The sequence below is a fragment of the Salvia miltiorrhiza genome, chromosome 6 (genome assembly GCF_028751815.1).
Source record: "Salvia miltiorrhiza cultivar Shanhuang (shh) chromosome 6, IMPLAD_Smil_shh, whole genome shotgun sequence".
Lineage (NCBI taxonomy): Eukaryota > Viridiplantae > Streptophyta > Magnoliopsida > Lamiales > Lamiaceae > Salvia > Salvia miltiorrhiza.
The window spans coordinates 10,891,438-10,917,196 of record NC_080392.1 but is presented as its reverse complement, the minus strand read 5'-3'; the positions used below and the strand labels follow the sequence as shown (position 1 = coordinate 10,917,196).

Below are 25,759 nucleotides of genomic sequence, written 5' to 3'. Positions count from 1 at the left end.
TTTTTGTCTCATATCGTGCATAATTAATTTATTGTTAATTATACTGAAAATTGTGACTACTATTCTATATTGCTGATGTATGGTGGATTCATGATTGTAAAAGATCACATCGTCATTTTTTGTAGAATAAATTAGTTCACCGTTCAAATAAATTTAGGTAATCTATAAAGGTTGCAGTATCTATCTGAACTCTGAAGTTAGATTGTCTTAACTAATTAATACTCCATTAATGCAATTGTACCATTGATAGTGAGATAAGTTATTTATGAGTGGCAACATTAAGAACGAGATCCCGAAAAATTATTATTTCTTAATTTATATTAATAATATTGTATATATATGACTTATTATTCACTGCTTTGGTTTATCAATAAGTGATGATTTTTTGCAATCCAATATTCTCGATATCGTGAGTAATGGCAATTTAGTTTTGAAAAGTGTTGTTATATAATTTCATAAAATCATGTTTCGAGTGAGCTCGAGTTCCTTTGATGTGCTCGTAAGGTTTATCATACTAAAACCTGTCCAATTGGATTTACTTCCAAGTGAAATAGCTATCACTACAACAAAACTACCGATCACCGATGGAAACTTCCGTCGGTATAGAGAAGATTTCCATTGGTAAACAGATGCAATGACGGCTAAATAACGACCAATATCTGATAGCGTCGCCAGTGCCGATAAACAATCCATTGTCGGTATTTACCGACGGAAACAACGATGGGCCGACGGTAACTCTTTTGCCGATGTCGTCGTCGGGCTTCTTTGCCGGCTGAAGTAGCGACGGAATATCCGTCGGTGTCACCGATGGACCTTGTTTGTCGGTGATCTCTCACCAGACAGTAACCGGAACTTGACCGGTAACGTTATCGACAGAATGAGTTCGTCGATTTTTATCAAGAAAAAAACTATGTTTTTTAGGCAGTTTTCTATATCCCTAGTTATCGTCTATCTGTACAATTATAACCAAACATTCACGCACTCAAAATTCAACATAAATAAATCATTCAAATTAGACCAAGATTCCATAAATAAACACAAGTAGTTTTCAAAGTTCTAACCAACAAGTATCCTACAAAGTTCCAACACACAAATAAAATACAATCTACTCAAATCAAACAGGCGGTGGTGGTGGGGGGAGGGGGGGTGTCCAGACTGTGCACAAAGGTGCACAAGAAACTCATGCTGAGCAAGTACGTGATCTTTCATTCGCTCATGCTCCTGCTTGCGCTCCTCTCGCTCTTGGTGTAGCTCATCCTTCAGACCATCGAAACGCTAATCATAAGCTGATGAGTGAAACTGAGATGATTCACTCGAACCATCGGTGATTATCGTCGGATTTTATTCCATCGGTAATTTCGGTATGTTTCCTTGTAGTGTATGTTTGAACAATTATACTCTTAGATAATAAATTAATTAATAAAATTGTCAGCAAAGTTAAGTTGATTAATGAGCATGCAATATCTGAAACACGAGAACAATTAAATGAAAAACAGTCATACTCATAATATAGACCAGAGCGCTTAAAGCAATATTTTTTTTAATAAAATAAATTAATATTAAATAATATATTTAATTAAGTTGAGCCCAACTTAACTGAATTAAGCCTAGTAGGAGACTTAGTCACGATCCTCCTACAAATATCTAGCTTAGCCCCCAAAACCCCTGTAAATAGGGGATAAGGGACTGCACTTTCACACACAAGAGAAAAGTGAGAGGATTTTCGCCACCTCTATGGAGAGCAATTGAAAATTTCCCTCAAATATAGTGAGTGTTCGGCGCTTTCCCTTTATCCTTATATTATTAGACTCGTCAATCCGTTGTCCATCTAATATTCGTGAAAATAAGCTAAAAAATTTGTAAGTTGAATAATTCAAGCAATCAAAATCATTACAATTAAAAATTAGTAGTCAAATTTAGGAGCATGCAAGGACTTTAATTTTGCATGATATTTAGGTGCATTGTATATGTTCTATGTAAGTTATTTTAATTTTAATTTTTCTTTGTTGCACAATATTTGGACCCGTTTCGACGATGAATAATTATTTATTACTTAAATTATAAGTTTATATTGTGTGTTGCATTTCAATTTCTTAAACTTAAGATGTCTTTTATGTTGTATGGTTTTCTTTAAATAAAAAGAATTTTATTATTTGCTAATTTTATTATATAATATTTATAGGATAATTAATTCACTACAAGAAAGTTAGTAGGACTCCAATGAATTTAACGACGGAACTCCGTTCATCATTGAATTCCGACAACATCGTCTACGGATTAGGGACGAAAAGTACATTTTTGATCTATCGTCAACTTTAGCGACGAAAATTGCGATGGATGCCGACACGTATTTTTCCCACCAAGTTTCCGACGGCGATATCGACGGCACGTCGACAGACAGAGTTATTGTGACACCCGGGGACGAAGTGCGGAGTGATCGCCGGTGCAAAAAGAGGCATGGACAAGGAGCAGCTCCGATTAAGACTTCCAAGCGGAGGGGTGTAGGGATGAACCGAAACACACCCGAACGAGAGGGATTATGAGAATATGCAGGTATGAGAATGCATATTCAAGGAGAGCTTAAATGATTTGATAGGTACTACTCATATCAACAAGATGCATCTTCTTTTCTGGTGCTCACGTGGAAGAAACTCCAAGGTTAAGCGTGCTTGGATTGGAACAATTTCAGGATGGGTGACCTTCTGAGAAGTTTCTCGAGGAGCGTGCGAGTGAGGACAAAATACGCTAGAAAAGATTCGTGTTGGTCTGTAGGGTCAACCGTCAAGTCTGGAGCCGGATTGTTACAGTTATAGACGAATGCCTTCATCGTCGGTGTTTTAATATTAAAATTTCAATATTTAATTATTTAATATTTTTACCGACGGCACCTACGGACACCGCCATCGGTGTTACCGTTGATAAACCTTAATTTGGTAAGTCAAACTAGCGAGTCTCCCCCAAATTCATTCACACTTTGAAACATCTACTTCCCTCCGAAATTGAAATCCCGCCCCCAATCCATCAAAACTATCTCACCGCCACCACGCTTCCCCTTCGTCGCTCCGTTCGCTGCCTTGCTCCCACCTTCGCCGCTCCGGCCATCTGCCCCTGTGCTCCGCCACCTTGCTCTGGTGAGCAATTTTGTTTTTTAATTTTAGTGTATTAATTATGTTAATTAAATCAAAGTAATATCTGACATTTTTTTTTATTTCAATGTATTAATTAGTTAATTAAATAAAATTAATATATGTTTATTAATTTTATTTTAAAATTTCACTTTATTAAACATGTTAATTTATTTATTCTAAATTCAGTTTATTAAATATGGTAATTAATACCGACAGATAAGACCGTCGGCGACTCTGTCGGTAACAAGGAAACAACACTGGCATCGTCATTGGATCATTGGCATCCTTGTTGTTGCCGATTCCATCGGTATTATAGCGACGAACACCGACTAGGCTAACAACAATCGGCGTCGGTGATTGAAAATGTCGACAAAAAATGTAGACAAAGTGGCGAAAAATTCCGTTGGTGTTCAGTTTTGTTGTAGTGATTTATTTTTATATCAATAGAAAATAATTATCCCATAAATTTATATTAAGTCAATAAATATTGGATGAGTTGAAAATGTAAAGAAAGTAAGATTTATAATGATCCAACAAGAATTTGATAAATATATTGTTACGATGAAAATAGGCCGAGGTAGATAATAATATGATGACGTACATGTCTATAATAATATCAGTAAAACCCTACCATAGAAATTAGAAATAGGGAGTTTGGCTAAGCTTATTTTAAAGAGCTTATAAGATGTAATTTCTTAAGATCTTATAAGTTGTCAAAGTGTTTGAATAATTGAGCTTATAAGCTAAAAAGAGAATTTTTAGTTAGAGAGAAAAGTTTTGTTAGAGAGAGAAAACCGAAAAAATATGAAATTAGAATGACATATAATGAAAATAAAAAATTATAGTTGAGTCATTTTTGTAAAATGAGTGTTGCTTATAAGAAAATGAGAAAATAAGTTGAGATAGAAGAATTTATTTTTTGAAGAGCTTATAAAGTTTTAAAACTTAATTTTACAACTTATAAGCTCTTTTTGCCAAACATTTTAAAAAAAATTATAAACTCCTAAATAGCTTATAAGCTATTTTAAAGAGCTTATAAGCTAAACCAAACAACACCCTCAAAGTTGTTGGTCGAGAAGAGGCTTTTATTGAGTTGTGACGATTACAAATTTCTCCTAATGTCAATTTTCTTTTCTTCTTTTAATTGCCTAGCAGTCTATAAGTATACAAAAGAATGCGACATATCGCGTTGGTCTTGCAAATTATTTGAACACCGATGGAGTTAATAAAAGATATTTGGAGCTCGTACTCAATAATAGGGGTGAGCATCGGTTCGGTTCGGTTCAGTTCGTTGCAAAATCGAACCAAAAATTCAAAACCGAATCGCACCAATTGGGGGTACCAAATCGAACCGATAAAACCATCGGTTTATCGGTTCGCTTTACCGAACCAATGCAAAAAAAATCTTTTTTTTTTTGAAAAAAAAAACAATTAAAAACCTGTAAAATAATGTAAAAATATAAATATATAATTTATGAAAAAACCAATTAATATATTATAAAATATATAAAATATAAATATATAATAAAATATTATAAAATAGAAATATATAAACCAATAAAAAATTAGAAAATTGAATATATATATATATATATATATATATTATAAAATATAAATATATAATAAAATATTAATATTTATCGGTTCGGTTCGGTTTAAAACCGAGCCAAAAACTGAAAACCGAAACCGAACCGAAACTTATCGGTTTTTAATTTTTGGAACCGAACCGAAAATCGAACCAATAGATTCGGGACCGAACTACACCAAAAAGGTTCGGTTCGGTTTGATTTTGCATTTCGGTTCGATTTTTGCTCACCCCTACTCAATAACCGAAAATGACACTTATAAGTTTGACAATGTTACTTTTTAGCTTGCAACAGTGTTGTTACAGCACTCCCAGTAGAAATCCCAATATTATGCTCCTATATTCCTCCATAAAGTTTCCCTATTTAATTTTAGGATCTCGATTTTATAAATGCATACACCAAATCTCCTATTTTCTACATAAAAACAATAATGAAACAATAGGGCCGGATGGCCCTATTGGTGATTGAAACTTAAATTTTGTCCACAAAATTGAAAACATCAATATTTAGCCATCTTTTATGTGCTCTACCTAATTTACCCTTTAACCCAATAGATCCAACAACTTCATTTGACCCGGATCCAGATTTAGGGATTAACCCATGCCTTGTCTACCCCCCAGACCCCCGACCCCACCCACCCCCCCACCCACCCCTCCCCCCACCACCCACCCCAAGCCAAAAAAAAAAAAAAAAAATTTTTTTACTTCCCCTGCTTGTCTACCCCCCAGACCCCCGACCCCACCCACCCCCCCACCTACCCACCCACCCCCCAAGCCAAAAAAAAAAATTTTTTTTTACTTTCCCTGCCTTGTCTACCCCCAGACCCCCGACCCCACCCACCCCCCACCTACCCACCCACCCCCAAGCCAAAAAAAAAAAATTTTTTTTTTTACTTCCCCTGCCTTGTCTACCCCCAGACCCCCGACCCCACCCACCCCCCACCTACCCATCGACCCCCCCCATCACCCACCCCCAAGCCAAAAAAAAAAAATTTTTTTTTTTACTTCCCCTGCCTTGTCTACCCCCCAGACCCCTGACCCCACCCACCCCCCACCCACCCACCCCCCCCACCACCCACCCCCAAGCCAAAAAAATTTTTTTTTTTTACTTTCCCCGCCTTGTCTACCCCCCAGACCCCCGACCCCACCCACCCACCCACCCACCCACTCCCAAGCCAAATTTTTTTTTTTACTTCCCCTGCCTTGTCTACCCCCCCGACCCCCGACCCCACCCACCCCCCCACCACCCACCCCCCATAAGTGCTAAAAAGATCATTTTACTTTATTTTATTTTGGATTTTCGTTGGCACTTATGGCACTATTAGTGCCATAAGTGCCATAAAATAAAATAATAAAGTAAAATTTTTTGGCTTGGGGGTGGGTGGGGTCGGGGGTCTGGGGGGTAGACAGGGCAGGGGGAGTAAAAAAAAAATTCCGTTGGCACTTATGGCACTAATAGTGCCATAAGTGCCATAAAATAAAATAATAAAGTAAAATTTTTTGGCTTGGGGGTGGGTGGGGTGGGTGGGGTCGGGGGTCTGGGGGGTAGACAGGGCAGGGGGAGTAAAAAAAAAAATTTCGTTGGCACTTATGGCACTATTAGTGCCATAAGTGCCATAAAATAAAATAATAAAGTAAAATTTTTTGGCTTGGGGGTGGGTGGGGTGGGTGGGGTCGGGGGTCTGGGGGGTAGACAGGGCAAGGGGAGTAAAAAAAAAATTTCGTTGGCACTTATGGCATTAATAGTGCCATAAGTGCCTAACCCGACCCGCGTGCCTGATCCTACCCGGCACGCGACCCGCGCTCCTGACCCTACCCAGTCCGCCCAATTAAGGGCAAAAACGTCCCAAAGCTATAAAAATGGCCAAAATTTGTGTTTTTTCAATGTGTGGCCATAAATTGTGTTTTATGCTTCATTTTGGCTACTTCAAAATTTTACTCAACAATAATTATGTGTGGGCCCTACTAATTATAAGCTTAAAATAAATTTAGGGTGAGTGTAAATTTAAGATTGAATTTAGGTAGGTGTAAAAATTTTTGTGGGCCCCATCCAATTTAGGGGATCTGCTGGATGCATTTTTTATCTAATTTTTAATTGTTTTAACCTAAATTTAGAGTTAATGATGCATTTAAGTGATATGCTTGGAGTGGTCTCAGTGACAGCTAGCTTGTGAATTATATATATAGATATACATAGTTCTTATGCAATTATATCTATATATATGTAGACACACACATACATCCACTAGTTTGACATGTAACACATAATATCTATATACTATAATAATTGAAATTGATACTCAATATTGTATCTACTTTTAAAAAGTAGGAGTAATATATAGTTTAATATATACCAAATGTTTCAATATTATCTCAAAACTGTAATAAAAAAATTACGTATAATATCGGAGATTTATCACCTCGCTTTGATGCAATTTCCCATCTTTCCCGATTAGGAAAATTAAGTTACAAGAAAATCAACATTTGATACTAATAATTGAAATTATCCCCTGAAAGAAATTACAGCAAAAATATTTTAAATAAGTAAGTAGGGGTGTAAATTAAGGTGTCGAATATCGGTTCTATCTGACTTGATCTGATATTCGATTAAATTTTTTATTTTTAAAATCCTAATCTTATGAATGGTACGAGCTTAAGAATGGGAATAGTCATTTCTCATGGAATGTATATTCACATGAACATAGCATTAATCATTCCTCATTTCTCCCTCCCCATAGTATTGTGTATTTCTACGAATATGAAATTACTCAAAAATAAAATTGTACTCCCTTCATCCCTCATGATATTTATGCATATATTTTCTTTTTGGTACACCCCCAAATTTATGCACACTTTATTTTTGGACACTACCTAACACATAATTTTTACATTTTTACCCTTAGGGGCCATTTGAAATTAGGATTAAAATTATCTTGAGAAATTAGTGTGGATTTATAATTTAAACTATTTCTCCACTATCAATATTTTAAACAAATTTTCATTAAAACATGTGTGGAAAACATCTATGCATATTTATGGGGACGAAGAGAGTATTTCTTTTTATATGAAACTATATATAATTATTTATTTCTTATTTTGAGAAATTTAATCTCATATAATAATAATAATAATAATAATAATAATAATAATAATAATAATAATAATAATAATAATAATAATACTCATTCCATATATGAAAGAACCTTCTACTTTTCCTTTTAGGCACGTCCAAAAAAAATCTTCCTATCAAATTTTGTAATATACCCCACCACTTATAACACTCAATTTACTCTTGCTTTTCATATTTTCACCACTCTCGATATTAATTAAAATACATTTTATCACTCCCAATACACTCAACAATTTTTATTTTCTCTCAACACACCTTAATGCCTTATAATACTTCATTTACCCTTATAATTTTGTACTTCATACCTTTTACCTTCTTCGACACTTTTAGTCAGGTATTAGAGGCTAGAGCACCCACACGGACGCCGGGCGAGCCCTCCCCCCCCAATGCCGCGCCAACCCATTCCCCCGGCCGGTAGGGTTGGTAAATTGGTTCCGGTTATTCGGTTAAAAACTGGTTAATCGGCTAACCGATAATCGATTTTTACCGGTTTGGTTCGGTTATCGATTATAATATTTATCATTAACCGGTTAATCGGTTTAACTGGTCGATTAACCGGTTTAACCGAATTAACCGATTTATACTATTAATTAATTAATTTATATTTTATTATATTAGAAATTAAATTAAAAAACACTCAAAAATCCCAAATTAGTCTAGGGCATTCTGAATCAGCAGGTTTCGCATCCATCTGCCTTCCTTGCGCGCCGCCTCTCTCCCACACCCCAGCCATCAGCGCCGCTTCCCACCGGCGCCACTGCCCTCGGTGCTCAGCCTGCAGGCCTTTTCGGCCGATTTAAAAATAAATAAATAAATTTTTTTACCGTTGGAATCAGCCGTTGAAGGCCTTTTCGGCCTTTTTTGTTATTTTTTTTCTTACTCTTTTAATTTATCTCTTTTTCTATCCTTTTTCTACAGTCTCTTCTCTATTCACAAATCATGTCATCCTCAAACAATTCCTCCATCAATTCTTCTTCATTCGACGAAGAAGTTCCTAACCAAGTATCTTCAATTTTCCGATTCGAATGTTAATTCCGAATTATTCTTCATGCAACTTGCTTCCAATTTCATGCAAGTGGCAAGTACTAAAACCCACAATTGAGGGGACCACTTTAAGAGCCAAGGGGGTTGGCTCTCCAATGTGGGGTATTGGCTCACAATTGGAGGGACCACTTTTAAGAGTCAAGATTGGCTCACCACTGTGCATACCCTTAGAATATCCAATTTAGATATCGGGTTCGAGATCGGGTGTCCAAGATGCCATACTTTTGGGTACGGATACGAGAACTCGATCTGAGTTACACTCATACACGAAATAAAAGTCGATCGCTATTATCATTGTGCTGCTTCTCCATTTACATTTAATTGAGCAATAAAGCTAGAAAAATTAGCTCAATAGGGGCCCGAAACTAGAGCTGGGCTAACAAAATAGATGGTAAAATTTGGGCCAAAAGCCCGCCCAATTGGGCTACCGGGTCGATCTGGAGTAGTTATTTTTGAGTGGTTCTATAATAATTAAATATAAAATATAAAATATAAAATATAATTAAAATATGTAAGTGAGCTAAATAAATTTGCATGTTTCAGCCTCAAATGTTAATCGTAGAAGACTTATATAATGATATTTTTTATTTGTAAAAATATAGATTCATCAGTTTTCATATTTTGGTACAAGGTGGATGCGAAGAATTGTGACGCTCATAAATTGTACTTCATTCGTTCACAAAAATATATGACACTTTCGCTATTATTAGTGACCATAAAAAATATGTCATTTTTCTTTTTAAATATGACTCTATATCTTTTTTTTTATGTTTACAAATACTATTTATTTACGAAAAAATAACCCTTAATTAAATCTCAACCACTCATTTCATATAACGGTGATACTCTTTCTTCACTATATAAAAATTACCACCAATTTTATCAAAATCTGTGGCCGCCAAAAATGCCATACTTTTGGTGCAAGAAGGTAGGTTGTAAATAAACAGAGCTACTCGCAAGCTATTTGAGATTCGGCTTGAAAAAAGTTTGTTCAGAGCTCGATTCTATAGTAAACGAGCCGAGCTTGAGCCTAATTTCGAGTTTGATAATTTTATCGAGCTGAGCTTGAGCTTGACAACACTCGACTCGTTGAGTTCGCGAACATGTTCAGATTAAATTCTTCACAAACATGTTTGCGATCCTATTCTCGAACCTTCAATCGAATAAAAATGGTATTATTAGATAGTTTAGTTATAAGGACAGTTTAGGAGTTAAAATTTTTATATATAATCTTAATAAATTATACCAAACAACATATTATATCTTATAGATATTTTAATATATTCTATTAAATATGATATTCATATGACATATACTAAAAAACATTTTAGCTAGTCAAACATATTACACCTTATCCATACCACGTATCTAATTGTCCTAAGTATAATTTACTTTATATTAAATGTACAACCTTTTATTTTAAGGGTGTGTTCATTTTTATTGATAAATTTATCATGAGAAAAGAAAGGATAACAAAAGAAATTTCATTTAAAACCCTCATTTCTTTTTTCCTAATTCCCTATAAAATAGAATTTTACGTTTTCTCATTCATCATTTTTACTTTATGAAAGGATAATATTATCATATTAAAAATGGAGGGATAATTTTATCCCTTCTTGGAGTGCAAAGAATGAATGAGAAATGATGAAATTTTCTTTTTGTATAGGGGGGATGAGATATTTAAAGGAGAAATTTTGTATTACTTCTTATTTTTTCATGATAAATTGAAGCCCGATAAATATATATTGTGAAAAATATATGTAAACAGACGAAAATCAAAGTAAAAAACAAAATAAGAGGGGGACACATATCTAAAAAAAAAAACAAAAAGAATGGTCGCAATAATATATATTGACATGGAAATTATAAGTAGCGCAACTAACCCTTTTTAAAACGGCCAAAGTGTTAAAAAAAATAATGGCTGGCCAAACAATAAGCTTGATAGATTTGACTGCGGGAACCAAAAATCAAAGTAATACTGCTAAACGCAATAATTAATATACGGAGTAATACATTTCACATGTAGCCATGGAATATTTATGCACAATCAAAGTCAAATTTCGAGAGTAATCTAATCTCGCATAAACCCATTCAACTTTTTCGCTCTTCATTTCGCATCCGCGACTCAGTTTTCCAATCCCCCAAATTCCTATAACGAACAAATTAAGGGAAAGGGGGATAGATTTGATTTGATATGGCAGCGGCGGACGAGGACGGCGAAACCGCCGGTTTCGAGTGCAATATCTGCTTCGGTTTAGCTCAAGATCCGGTGATTACCCGGTGCGGCCATCTCCATTGCTGGCCGTGCCTCTACGAGTGGCTGCGATTCCACTCGCAATGCCACGAATGCCCCGTTTGCAAGGCCGTGATCCGAGATGAGGAGCTCATTCCGCTCAATGGAAGGGGCGAAACGGCATTTCATCGGAGATTGATTCCTCGTCGGCGAATCAGCAGATTTGCTCCGGCGGCGAGGGTTCGGTTTCGTGAGTTTTCTGGTTTGAATGGATATGGCTCGTTTGGTGGGGGGAATGGGGAGGTTGAAGAGGGGAATATTAATGGTGATAATATGAAGAAGATTATGTTTTTCATTCTTCTATTTGTAGTTTTTGATTTCTTAATAATTTGATCCAACTTCTATAACTATTTGTGTTGATATGAGAGTGGTTAGATTTGGATATGAAGATTGAGAATCATAGAATGTTAGTCTTCTACGACTATCTTATGTGTTATGAGATGTATTTAATTGCCTGTAAATTTAAAATAGGTAGTTAATTTGATTGTGTATCATGGCTAATTGAATTTGCGTTCAATGACTATGATGTGATTGTGCATTTGGAAAATAGACTTGTTAATTATTAGTTGGTAAACAGATTTCGTATAACCACTTGGTTTCATATCATCACAATTCACATGCATCATTCATTCCCTAAAAAGAATAAAAAAATCACATGCATCATTCATTAAGTGTGTGTGTGCATTTGTTAAGTGCACATCTATCGAAAATTGCATCTTTCCAACCCTAACTTGACGACTTTATTTTAATTTTTCTCACATAGCTGTTTCGTGGTTTTGTGTAATTATATTGAGTTTGTATGTTCTTTGTTAATTATCGGATCTATCCATTGGGTTTTAGATAACAATAATGCTATTTGGACAAAATTTGTCCGGATAAAATATGATTAAATACTTTATAAAATAAATTTATTTATGAAATTTAATTCAAAATAAAATAGGATTTAACTAGTTTTATTGTTTTCTTTATATTGTAATTTTTTTGTAATTTTTTAATAACCTTTTTAATTATTATTATTTTTTTGCTCTAGCCTTATTTATTATCTAGTATATCAGATATTTGAACCAACCAAATTGATTTCAGACTTTATTAATATCTCTATATATAATCTCTATTGATAAAATAAAATAGTACTACTATATCCAAACAAGATCGATAGACAACGGAACACTTGTCAAAATAAAATTCAATTTTTTATTCTTATTATTCGGATCTGTTTATGTTATATCGGTATCAAAGTATATATTATCAATTGCGTCATCCATCTATAAAAAGTAGTTCATTTTTTGCAATTTTAAAACGTTCGTAAAAGTTAATCTCTTTCTACTTTTGATATGTATGGGTTATTTTTTTTTACTCACACTGCAATTAATTATTATTAACGCTATATGGGACTATTTCTCCACTCACAATAAACTTAACAATTTTCAATAAAACATGTGTAATTCCCTTCTAAGACTATTTTTTATGGACGGATGGCGTATTATAGATGTACATCTATAAAATTGTAGTGTGCGATGATGTTGTGATTTAACAAAAAAATAATAATTATGCTTTTAATATAATGCTCGGTATATCTATGTATTTTAAGAAGATCACTAATAATATTATGATTGAACACAAAAAGTTACTACAAAATATTTAGAACCGCCACTGGTTGTCGTTGTCACCGGCAGCATTTGAGTAACATGCAATAACAAATAAAATATCTTCACATGGTATTTAAAGCAACAAAAGATATCAAAATGAAGCATTGTCACTTCTAATAAATTAGAGAACGATACGTGGTTGGTATGATTCCCGATTGCTACATAAATCAAAGTTTTATATAATATTGAAATGTAATTATCAATGACACAAAAGTAAAAGATTTCGTAGCTGTTTTAATGCAATTTGAAATTTGATACAAAATCATTATTCGTGGGTGGGGGGCCAGTTTTGCTTGGTTTACTTATTTCTTTATTTGCTTATGTATTACTATCGCATAACTCATCGAAATTCAACTAATATCATTTGATATCATAATTTATAATTACTTTATATTATTTTTATTGTCATAATATATATATATATATAAAATAATTTTTATATAAATTATTTTGTAATTAATTTAATTTCAATAAATTAAATTAGTGGGTACAATTTAAATGATTTTAATTTATACAACTTCGCTAATTTTTTGTTGAATTAAGACTTATATAAAAATGATATTTTTATTCTCCTAATCATTTAACTTCCGGTCTCAAGGGATGCATATTTTTGTCCTCATCAACTTCTCCCCCTAGTCTGGTTCAAATGCGACAAGACTAGTGTTTTGACTAGACTAAAGAACTTCAAGTGGTAGGGCTAAATTCGACGTAACAACGATGTTGCTGTTGTTCGGTAGTGATCTTGATTTCCCGACAATGATGTTGTTATAGAAAGTCTTCGCGAAGTTAAAGCACGTTTCTGGACCGAATCATCGAGGCTGCAAGGCTGCGAAGCCAGGCTGTATCATTGTGGCTTAACCGCATCATCAAGGCTGCTTAGCTATGCCATTGCTTAGTCTATGTGTTAGTTTGGCATTGATCTTATATTTTCGCCTGTAACAACAATTTGAGACAATTTGAGACAACTCACAAATACACATTAATAGTTAATTTTGGGCCATAAATCAATTATAAGACTTTTAAGCCTTCATTTTCTGATCGAGCCTTATAAAATTGAATCCACCAAAAGAGATGCGCAAGATTGTCCTTAAACTTGACATCAACTTTGGTGGATCCCTTTTTTCCACTCCATTCTAGTGGACCATCTTCTATACTTTATACACATCTCCCAATTATTCATTAAAATATGTACCCTCCACTTCACCATACAATTTTCGTGGATGGAATTAATACAATGAATAATAAACAATGGCATATCTATAGCATTTTTTACTTCGACTTCGACACAAAAATATATTTCTTGAATAATTATAAACAAAGAAAAAAAATCACATAGTAAACCTTACCGCCACCCTAGTCTCTCGTCGGCGATGTCAGCACCTCTCCTAGTTGATGCTACCGCAGCTTTGACCGGTAAGCCGCCATGATTGCCATCGTCACCGCCTTGATTGGTGTCCCGCCAAGATACCCGTCCACAACAACAATGGCACCATCACCGTCTCGTGTAAATAACCGCCGCCTTTTGTTTAGTACATGTCGTCATCTCTTCCCACCACCACCTCTCCTTGTCGACGATGGTGCCACCTCTCCTGGACGCGCTACCACACAAGGAGGTGAAGGTTATTTTGTTGAGCTTTACGGTAAGTCAATAAGAATCTTTAAAGAAAATCAGGTTTCATAGATCGACAGTAAGTCAGTGTAAATTAAAAATAGATGAAAGGATAATATTGTAATTTCACACAAATTATTTATTTATTACTTCCTCCGTCCCATTTAACATGGCCCCTTTGCTCTCACTGAAGTGGTCATGTTAAAGTGAGACGGAGGGAGTAAGTTTTTTTTTTATTTGTGAATATTTTTTATTTTTGTTATATGAGAATGATTTTTATGTATTGACTTTTTATATATACACCTTAACTCGCTTCGTTTCATGGCCTTTTGGGCTTTTAGCGCGATAACATGAATTGTTATTACATTGGATATGTTTCGAGTAAATTAGATCTTAATTACTTAAGACACTAAAGTAATAATATTTCTAAACAATTTTCGAGTATAAAAGATAGTGTAATTTTGATGATACTTATGTTTAGCTAGTTTCTTGAATCATATTTATTTATAATTTCCTTCAAATGATAATAACAAGTAGGGATAATGTTAAATCATATTTTCTTTCCCCTCAATTCAGCAGCAGTTATTGAAGAGCCTAATAAAGACTCGCGTACGAATTTTTGCATAATTCTCTCAAATAACGATGAGTCAGCTACTTAATTTTAATTTTCTTCTAAGGCAAAACACAAAACACAAAACATCAAAGCCAATCATGCATATTTGGGGATAAAAGCTACCAAATTTCAACTAAAACTAATCAATCACCGGACAAAATTCAAAATACAAGATCCAAATTCAGCACGATATATGATAAAATCCTATTAGCAGAAGACAATTTGATTTTTCCATCAATCAATGCAGTAGCGCTGACTAGGATTTCTCATGCATGATTTTCAAGATATGTAACGACCGGCTTCACAATTGATACTCAACTTACCGGTGAATATCATGACAACGGTGCCATCTGCTCCATGATGCCTCTTAATCCGTACTTGTACGTAGGATAAAGTAAGTCCACTCCCAGTTCTTTCTTCATACGAGCATTTGAGACTCGCTTTTCTGATTTGGAAGGTTTCTCTGAAACAAGTGATTCTGCTATCTCAGCATATATGTATTGTTTTCCACGGCCCGGAAGCTTTTCTTCAACCAACTTTCGAGCAAACTCAAATACCTCCTCTCGTGGGGAAGGATCATCATCTACTATGTTATATATCTTCCTGAAGTAAAGTAAGAGATATAATAAGATATTATTATGAGATGATACTCGGAATACATCTAGCTACGACATGTTTGCTTCTGGTTTGAGTTCAAAGTCACAGGGAAAAATAAAAGAAAAAAGAAAGCATATAATATGATCTTATTGCTAACAATTCAACTAAAAGACATCATTCATGCAATCTCAATTAATACAACTCAATATATTTTCATCTCTTAATCGACTCTCGCTAAAGAACCAGATATTCATAAGTCATAACTTACCCAGAAGATGGATTTAAAATACTGGCATGCAGTGCTTGGCATATGTCAGCAACATGCACACGAGATGTGTAGTCTTTTAATAATCTTGCTTTCTGACCCTTTGACATTGGCCCCTGCTTAAGTATGGTGTCAACAGCACTAGCAAACATAAAGATGTCAAAATTGTTAATTTTATGTTAAGTTTTAACCTTGTAAATGCACATCAAGGTACAACCTTCTCATGGCACCCTTATTGAATCAGACAAATGGAGTAAAATACGTCAAATTATCTTAATTTCTCACACTAACCTTCTACCAGGGCCATATATACCTCCTAGACGAAACACGTGTGCTGCAATACCAAGATTTTGACCGAAACATAGCCATTGTTCCTCAGCAACTAATCTCGCTCTGGCATGTTCACTTTCTGGTTTCACTGGATAACTGCCAGGGGATGATGCAAGCTTCAAATGAGGATTTCAGCTCCACAGGCACCAAGCAAATAAGTTTGATATAAATGCTTACTCTTCATCTACCCACGCACCACCTGAGTCTCCGTATACGCCTATACATCAGATAAAGGAACATTGAGATCGCCAACAATATGGATGATTTTACTTTGAAATGGAGGAAACAAGTTATGCAAACTTATCCAGACATAAATTTAGGAGGTACGACAAGTACAACGGTTCTAGTAAACAAATGCTACCAAAACATAAACTTTTCAACGTCAAATGGAAGATCCAATAAAACATTGATACAGTGAAGAAAGCAACAAGGAATAATTCTCTAGTTTGATTTCAAATGAAGCATAAGGAGAGATTCGAATATCTACAGTCATGTCAGACATTTGTTAATTTATACATCAGTTCATTCTTTGAAACTATTTCAATATACAAATTCATAAGTCTAATTTTTTACTCCACCTTTTCACTTTACTCCAATACTGCGCGCATTCAAACATAACAAGAATAATTATGCATTTATTTTATGACAAGCCATATAGTAAAGAAAACAGAGCAGAAGAGCGGTGCACAACCAGCAAATTATATATAGTAACCTACAAATCTTCATCATCCAAAAAAAAAAACAGAATGGAACAAAAATAGAGTTGGAGAAAGAGGAAGCAAATAGATAAGTCTAGCATTATGCATGTAATAAACTAATAGTTACATTTCCATATCTCTATACACTTTTATGCAAACATAAAATTGGTTAGACAAACATACTAGTTGAGGACAAGTAGACGAGCCACCTGAGTCTCCCGCCTTTCAACACACTCTTTAATAGTCCTTCACGACAAAGAATCTGCAAATTATAGTACAAATAAGAATCTGGGACAGCAAGAGAAACAAGAGATGACCATCTACATAAAGTGTTACATATGAACTTCTACAAACCGGATCACCAACACCCTTAAGTGGTGGAATAGATATAACGAGATGCGTATGATTTTTCACAACCTCTAGGACTTTATCCCTGAAAAACGTAATAGCGCACAGAAATTCACCATTAAGTAGGAAAAAAAAGTTCACTCAAATAATGGCACAGCATACATCAAGTTAGAAAACGAGACTGAAAAGGAAGTCACAACTTGAAAAAGTGTAACAAAGTAATATAATTCAGCAAAGCTTTCAGTTAGAGATCAAGTAGAAGTAATGCATATGATGACGATCAAGGTCCCAAGCTGCATCAGAAACCTACTATTTCTAACAGTTTTGTATCAGGTTTAAATTAAATATTTGAATCGACAAGTGCCAGCTACTAATATATGATATCCTAATCTAAATTTATTAAATGAGTGTCCCAAAAATACACAACAAAAGAAATAAACATCAGAACCCAAATCAATAAAGAAGATTCCAAATAAGGAAAACATACTGTGGGTCATTTGCATCAAATGCATATGCTGAGTATCCTAATTCTTCGAGTTGTTTCTTCTTCCCAACGCTTGTACAGCTCCCGCTCACTACCCTTCACCATAAACATATAGCCTTAGCAGAATTCAAACTACACAAACAATCAAAAACTTTTGGAATCCCACGTATCATAAAAAAAGAATCAAATTGTTAGAACACGCGCACTATCTTCTCTTTTTTACCATCCTTTGTTCTTCAAATCGGCAGCGAAGAATTTTCCGACGAAACCCATTCCAAGAATGAACATTTGATCGCCCGTTGAAAGTTCCGGAAGTTCTTTTGCTCCAGAGAAGAGATTGCATTTCACTATTGCCGGCCGGAACGTCGAGGTTTGATTAAATCGGAGATTAATCGGCGGCAAACGCCTCGAAGCGCGGCAAATCTCCATATTTGTAAAGTGTTGAGATGAAATTGGCATGTGATGTTTCACTCAATTTGGGGCTAAATTTTATTTAATGACAACACTTTATTTTTTAGTTTTTACTCACTCAGTCCCATTACAATTTTACAAATGTCCAACTCTTTTTTGACAATATATTCTTTTTCTATATTTAATATTTAAATAATTTATATCAACCTATTTTATTTATTTTTTATACATTTCTTAATTTCCATGCTCAAAAGTAATGAGATACTTGTAATGAAACTAAAGGAGTAATTTTTATTTGTTGATGGACCCTGAGCCAGCCCATGAGATTAATTATTTTTAAGAGAAAATAGCAAATAGCCTCTTATCAAATAGTAATTTCTAATATATTTATCTTTTATTTATTTAATTTTGAATTATTAGCTCCTCAATATCTCATAAGTAGGGATGACAATCGGGTACGACTGGTACGGATAGTGGCTATTCATACTCATACCCACGAACTAAATGGATAGTGAATTTTAATAACGAAACTATCTGTGAATATCAAATGCTATCCAAATCCGTCACCCTCGAGTACCCGCCACCTATCGGGTATCCGCCAACCCGCTATCCATCGGATACCCGCCACCGATTGTCCACTGAATACCTGTGGGCTGTGACACATAATGTAAATATAAATTAATAACAAATTTAACACCAAAAAAAAAAAATCACCACAAATCACATAGTTCAAATCCACATCTTTCATCGATGTTCAAATCCACAAATGACAAAGTTTAAATCTATAATTAATATCCAAAGTCCATATTTTAAGGGTATTTCACAGGTATTTAGCGGATATTTTCGCGGGTATTTCACGGGTAAATGAGTTTCACAGGTATGAATAGTAAGTATTCAAACTCATACCCACGAAGTAAATGGATAGTGAATTGTAATCACGAAACTATTCGTGGATATCAAATGTCTCTCAAACCCGCACCTATTAGGGTGGGGTAATCACGGATATCCGTTACCCGCGGGTAAATTGTCACTCTACTCATAAGAAGTGTAAAATTCTCCATATTTTTTATGGATACTGAACTCCGCTCAATATTTTTCATTTTATTTTCAAGTGGGTCCCACTCTATTATTTTGGTAGCCATTATATAAGCATAACAATTTATAATCGAAGATTGAATCTACGAAATACCACACTCGAATTTTGGAAATATCAATTGCTTAAATTATTAGCATCCATATTAATCAAATGTACGTAGAAATAAATTAAAGAAAAAAAGGGAAAAAAAATTCTCCTTCAACATAGCAAAATTCAGTATAACCCAATGAAAAAAAAATAGAATTAAATGAAGCAATGAAAAAAAAAGAATGAAGGCACAAAACTTGCTTGCATCTACAAAGTTTGAGACAATATTTTCGAGATTATATCAAACAAAATGAAAGATAATTAAAAATACCATATAAAGGAAGTTCTAATACCTTTGATAAAAGAGTGGGACTCGCTTGAAAATTTTGGGAAAAAAAAAATTGAACGGAGTTAACTATTGTGTTCATGAAGAATATGGAGAGTTTTGCACTCCTTAGAGCATCCACGGTGGTTGAGTAAGCTCCTTACTCAATTGAGTGGGGGATCACTTATGAATAAGGAGCCCACAGTGGGATGACTCACTCTCTTTAGTTTTGATTTTTGTATTTTTCATTTAATTTAAATTGCACTAATCGAAATAACACAATTACTTAAAATTAAAATTGCATTTATATAAAAAATTGAGAAGAGAGGATGAAGAGAGGAAAATTGAGAATTTTTTAGAGGGAGAGTATGGAGATGAAGAGATGAAAATTGTGATTTTTTGGTGGGGGAAGAAGGGGTATAAATAGAAGGAATTTTTTTTAAAGGAAAAAAAATACAACAGTCCTATTGGGAAAAAAAGAAGAAAAAAGAAAAAAAAGGTTTTCAAACGGTCAAATAGAAAAGGAGAAAGAATAGAAGAAAAAAAATTCAAACGGTCCTATTGAAATTCAATTTCAATTTTTTTTTAATTGGCTCATGCACGCGCCTTTTTTAAGGACGAACAAGTATTATTCGTTTAAACGAGTAGGCCTCGAGTAAACATGCTCCCACAGTGGCTTACTCGATGGGCAGCTTACTCAACTAAGGCCCATCGAGTAAGCCATCGTGGATGCTCTTATAAGATATTAAGGGACTAACAGTCCAAAATTAAAAGATGAAGAGGTAAACGTGTTAGGGGATTATATGATAGTGGACCTATGCTGCACAGGTGCGAGGGGGCGGGTGCAGGGACGGATTTTTAAAAATTATAAGGTACGATTCGTGAAGGATATGTCTGTTATATTTATATATTTTATTATATATGACCAATCAAATTGAAAAAAGAAAGAAAGGAAAAAAGCATTCATAAATTAAATGTTGTATTGCAAACGAAGAGACAACGTCAACCTATTTCATATAGAATCTTTATTGTTGAGGGATCGAAAAGACACAAATAATTGTAGGGCAATAAATTGAAAAAATTTGCAAAAGAGCCTAAAAATAATGAAGTTATTCAAAACAACCCTCAAATCTCAATGCACCCTAAACGCACCTGATTCGTGAGGTGGGCGCACCCGATTTGCGAATCCAATTTTTTTTAAAAAAAATTTAGGGGAATTCGTCACGTGGCGAATCCCACGCGAATCACACCCGCACCCGTCCCCTGCGCGTATCCGAACTGTAATGTGTTATTTTTTGGAGAATCTGTGCATCATAGCAGTGAACTATTTGATACATTTTCGTTTTCTTTAAATGATTTGAATTTAAAAATAATAATTTAAATTTTGAAGTTATTTTTTTTAAATGATTTTAGTTAGGGGAGGAGAGTGACTGAGTGAGGAGGATTTAATCCCGGTCTCTCACCCATTAAAGGTGATGAATACCATTAAACCATAGTTTTAAAAAAAATTGTTTATTTGCATAAATAATTAAATATATACTCTAGATAGGTTTAGGTGGTTGAACCCGAACTTCATTATTTTAATTATCAAATTGAAGATTATAAATAAATTTAAATTTCACATTTATTTTTATTTATAATATTTATTATTTCATTCATCCACCAAAAAAAAACTCATTTCATAATGACACAAATTTTAATAAAATTGACTGTGTTGTGAGTGGATTAAGAGTAACACTTTTATTTTAGTTTTAAATTGATTAATTTGGTTGAGTGGTGGGTCTAAATGGAAATATCGACAAAAAAAAGTAATGAGGGTTGCAATTAAGTGGATTGTGTGGGTGAAATAATGATTCAAAATTTATTGTAGTTTTCAATTAATTAATTTGATTTATTATTGGGTCGAGTAGTGATAATATTGATAAATAAATGATAATATTGAAGGTTATAATTAGTTGGGTATAAATAAAAAATTAAAAAATTGGCCAATTTTTGTGCAAAAAATCAGAATTACCCTTAACATAAAAAAATTAAAATAAGACCGCACACTCTCTCGGTGATCGCCCCCTTGAGGTTTTTCTCGCTTCTCTCTGTTGCCTTTACTGTGATGCAAATTATGCAATCGAAAGTGAACTGCACGTTTTTGTTTTCTATCTGAATTTCTTCATTTGATGGTCTAACTTATGCATTTAGTTTGATAAGGATGATTGTCCACACCAAATTATAAAATTGATTCTTACTGTTTTTCACCAAATACAACACAAGCTAATTAATTACCCCTCATGATTATTCTCAATTTTCATCATTTACGTGACAAAGGTATTTTGTTGGCACAGATCTACTAACCAGAATTGATTTCGATTTTTGTTTTAGCTTTTCTTAACTTAGAAATCAAATTAGATTCGAGCGTTTCGAAATTAATTGGATGATGTATTTTCGGGGACAGTCGCCGGAGCTCTGTTGAATTTTTTAATTGAGGTGAGTCTGTATTGTTAATGTTCTTGAATTCACAATCAGATATATGAATTCACACCTTAATGTTCTTGAATTCACGATCAGATCTATTAATTCACAACTTAATGTTTTTGAATTCACAACTAGATCTATAAATTCACAACCAGATCTATGAATTCACAACTTAACGTTCTTGAATTCACGACCAGATCTATGAATTCACAACTTAATGTTTTTTAATTCACGGCCACATCTATGAATCCACAACTTAATCTTCTTGAATTCACAACCAGATTTATGGATTCACAACTAAAATTAGAATTCACAACCAGCTCGATGAATTCACAACTGAATCATTAGTGTTGGTTGTGAATTCAATTTTAAAGCTCAAATTCATAACTAGTTGTTTTGGTTGTGAATTCTCGAATTCACGACTGAATTGCTAGTGTTAGTTGTGAATTCAAGTTTTAAATCTCGAATTCACAACCAACTCTATTGCTAGTTGTAATTCAAGTAGTCATGAATTTGAGTTCTAAAGCTTGAATTCACAACTAACAATATTTGTAGTTGTGAATTCAAGCTTTAAAACTTGAATTCACGACTAACAATATTTCTAGTTGTGAATTCACAACTAATATTTTTAGTTGTGAATTCAAAATTTAAAACTCAAATTCACAAACAAAATAAATCCTGGTTGTAAATTCGACTGATTATGAAATGCGTGAATTTTTTAAAGGGTAATGTTTTAGTTTTTATATGCAAGGGTAAAATGGTAAGTGTGGCAATTTTTTAAGTAATTTTATCTTAGTGGACAATTTTTAAGTTTACTAAAAGAAATAGGCTATTTTCAAAATCCACTCTATTATTAATGCTTATGCTATAATTAATGTTTATTTAAAAATATTCAAGTTGTTATTGCGACGAATATTTAATTATGGTAACAATTATATTTATACGTACATTCAAATGAGTTTGAGTAATTTGTGCGAAATATTATATTATTTTACAAGTTTGAGACTAATGAGTACTAAAATCACTTTTTAATTATGTTTGAGATGAGTACGAGTATATAGATTTTATCGTCATGCTCCATCACGAGTTTTGGTTGAGTACGAGCACAACGATTCAAACGTGTTTGAGTAATTAGTGAATAATATTATACAAGTTTTAGACTAAACTAACGAGTAATAAAATTATAGCTTTTTAACTTCATCATTTTGACTCATCGCCATGCTTCATCATGATCAACGATTTCAAATAATAAAATCCTATTCAAGTATAAAATTATTTTTATAATTTATACTTATAAATTATAACATAAAATGATATAACGTTCCAAAAATTTGTAAAGTTTATATGTAGAGTAGGGGACGACATTGGGTTGGGGCCTTGGGGGTGGGTTTTGTTTAAATTCATTTTTGTTCGTATTTCAACTTTTTAAAGTGAAATTAAAATGTTAAGTTTTTGGTAAATACTAAAATAAAATAATAAAAGCGTATTTTAGTAGGAGGTTTTACAATTAATAGTATGTTTTTAGTTTTATAATTACTATAATTTTTGTTATAAGTAAAATAATTATTTTAATATTTGTCGGTCATCAAGTTCAGAGAAGTATATAACTTTTATATTCAAATTAGGTAGAGTAGAGATCATCATTCTATGAATTTCGATTCTTGAAAAACCAGATGTCTCCTGTTATTTTTGTTTTAGAAAGTTAAAAGAGCTATATTCTTAAGTTGTTCGTTTTGTATGCATACATATTTTTTTGTTATAATAAATTATAACCTCTTCTATAATCCCATAAGCTTCAGCTAATAAAAAAAAAATCTACTTATATAAGATGTAATGTAAGCAACTCTGCATGACTTCTGATAGGGTTGGCTGAATTTGGAATTTAGGTTGACCTAATCTTATGTCTGATTTCGATTAATGAAGTAGGTGATTGGTGGCCTAATATCTGGGTAAAGAGCTTGTGGTGAGAGATTAACAGTACCAATCTCTACTAATTATATATTCTAGGATAACCTTTGGCACACAAATCATTCTATATTTATTTAATTTGGAGTTTTATCAACCAGATGTGTTCTCTTTACACTACAAAAAAACACCGAAATACCGGCGGCGGATCTTCCGTCGATAATTACCGGCGGCCCAACGACGGCAAACAAGGCGGGTCGTTTTTTTACATTTATCGGCGGCGTAATTACCGGCGGATCGCCGCTGATATTTATAAAATGCTTTAATTTAAGTTTAATTTTAACGACATCTCATTATAGAGTCAGCTCTAACAACATCTAGATATGTTTTTAGCAAATTCTATCGGATTATTGGGCCATTCTATTACGGATTATTTGGGTTATTTTTTTTTTTTTGAATTAAAATTGTTAAATTTAACCTTCTCAAATTATCGATCTATTCTAATCAATTCGCAGATTTCGGATTTAATTGACATCCTACTTACAATAATGACGGAACCAATGGAGGATTGAATTGACATCCGCTGCCCCAAATCAATTTTTCTATGTATGATCCCAATTTTTTTTTCTCCATTCATATGAGTGAAATTTTGGATGATACAATTTTTTTTTGTCTCTGTCATTGTCATACAATTATCACCCTAAAGAGATAGTCAGATAGTATATACTTTTCAAAATTGATAAGATTAATGCTTTTGAGTAGAAATTTTCTAATTTCATAAAATAAGAATGAAGCAAAATTAATTTAAATAATGAATTATCAAAGAACTTGGAGTATCCTTTTCAATTCATTTTAAATGATACTAGATAATAAATTAATACTGCTTCTGTCCCACAAGAGTATATTTATTTTTATTTTTTCGTCCGTCTTATGCACAACTCATTTCTAGGATATCATTCTAATCCCTATTTTTTAGAGCGGACTTAAAAAATGTCCACTCATTTAATATTTATTAAAATTCATACCGAATAAATTAAGCACACTCTTCCAAAACAAAGGAAGTATTTAATACTCTCTCTATCTCATAAAATGTACTTCCTTCAAATGTTTTGTTTCCTTTTATGGAAAAAATTATCCTAAAAAAGTAGAAATTTTGGGACCCACATTACCTTTTCAATTCTACACCACACCACTTAATAATATAATTAACATTTTTCTAAATAACCGTGTCAAAAAGAAACAAGACATTTCATTTGGGACGGAGGGAGTACTTTAATTTGTCATTTTCGTCCGTCCTTATAAAATGCATCAAGTTTATTTTAAGTAAAAAAAAGTTACTCACAATAAAGTGAGATCCTTACTTCATTTACAATACATTCAACTATTTTATTAAACTTCGTGCCATTTAAAATTGGATATTTTTATAAAGATCGATTGAGTATTACTCCCTCCGTTCCACTCCAATAAGCCCACTTCTTTTGGGCACAAAGATTAAGAAAACTTACTTTTTAATAGAAAAATAGTAGTAAAGTGGTGTGGTCCACACTACTTAAATACACTTTTTTTATTCAAAATATAAAATGAGCCTATTAAAGTGGGATATTTCGAAAAGGAAAATAAGTCAATTGGAGTGAGACGAAGAGAGTATTTTTGTGGATTTACAACTAATCCCGAAAGTAAATGCGGCTGTGGGAGACGAAAGTCACTCTTCTTTTGTTCTTTTTTATGTTTTAGTAATTCTTTTACTGTTATGTCT

General features: G+C 33.4%; 2 protein-coding genes across 4 annotated transcripts; one reads left to right on the top strand and one right to left on the bottom strand.

Moving 5' to 3' along the window:
- Positions 1–11,081: 11,081 nt before the first annotated feature.
- On the top strand, positions 11,082–11,513 carry LOC130990479 (uncharacterized). Its single transcript, XM_057914710.1, has one exon. The coding sequence runs from the start codon at positions 11,082–11,084 to the stop codon at positions 11,511–11,513; it is 432 nt and encodes a 143-aa protein (XP_057770693.1).
- Positions 11,514–13,514: 2,001 nt separating this feature from the next.
- On the bottom strand, positions 13,515–18,270 carry LOC130988612 (uncharacterized). 3 transcript variants are annotated; one of them, XR_009090151.1, is made up of 10 exons: positions 17,997–18,264; positions 17,777–17,869; positions 17,296–17,374; positions 17,125–17,203; positions 16,421–16,460; positions 16,205–16,339; positions 15,917–16,054; positions 15,375–15,654; positions 14,176–14,427; positions 13,515–13,762 (listed from the first exon to the last, which is right to left on the bottom strand). XR_009090151.1 is itself a non-coding variant. In XM_057912499.1 (9 exons), the coding sequence occupies exons 1-8, from the start codon at positions 18,230–18,232 to the stop codon at positions 15,384–15,386; spliced, it is 1,071 nt and encodes a 356-aa protein (XP_057768482.1). In that variant the 5' UTR covers positions 18,233–18,270; the 3' UTR covers positions 13,926–14,427; positions 15,375–15,383. The 3 variants fall into 3 exon arrangements, 2 of the variants coding, with proteins under 2 accessions (XP_057768482.1, XP_057768483.1); XM_057912499.1 differs by lacking the exon at positions 13,515–13,762 and having other exon boundaries at positions 13,926–14,427; positions 17,997–18,270; XM_057912500.1 differs by lacking the exon at positions 13,515–13,762 and having other exon boundaries at positions 13,926–14,418.
- Positions 18,271–25,759: the final 7,489 nt, after the last annotated feature.

Excerpts from the sequence above, each read along its gene's own strand:
- LOC130990479 (XM_057914710.1), top strand. The coding sequence starts at position 11,082 with ATGGCAGCGGCGGACGAGGACGGCGAAACCGCCGGTTTCGAGTGCAAT.
- LOC130988612 (XM_057912499.1), bottom strand. The coding sequence starts at position 18,232 with ATGCCAATTTCATCTCAACACTTTACAAATATGGAGATTTGCCGCGCT. Across the intron at positions 17,870-17,996 it reads GATTTGAAGAACAAAGGATG|GGTAGTGAGCGGGAGCTGTA; the intron begins GTAAAAAAGAGA and ends TTTATGGTGAAG. Across the intron at positions 17,204-17,295 it reads TTAAGGGTGTTGGTGATCCG|ATTCTTTGTCGTGAAGGACT; the intron begins GTTTGTAGAAGT and ends TATAATTTGCAG.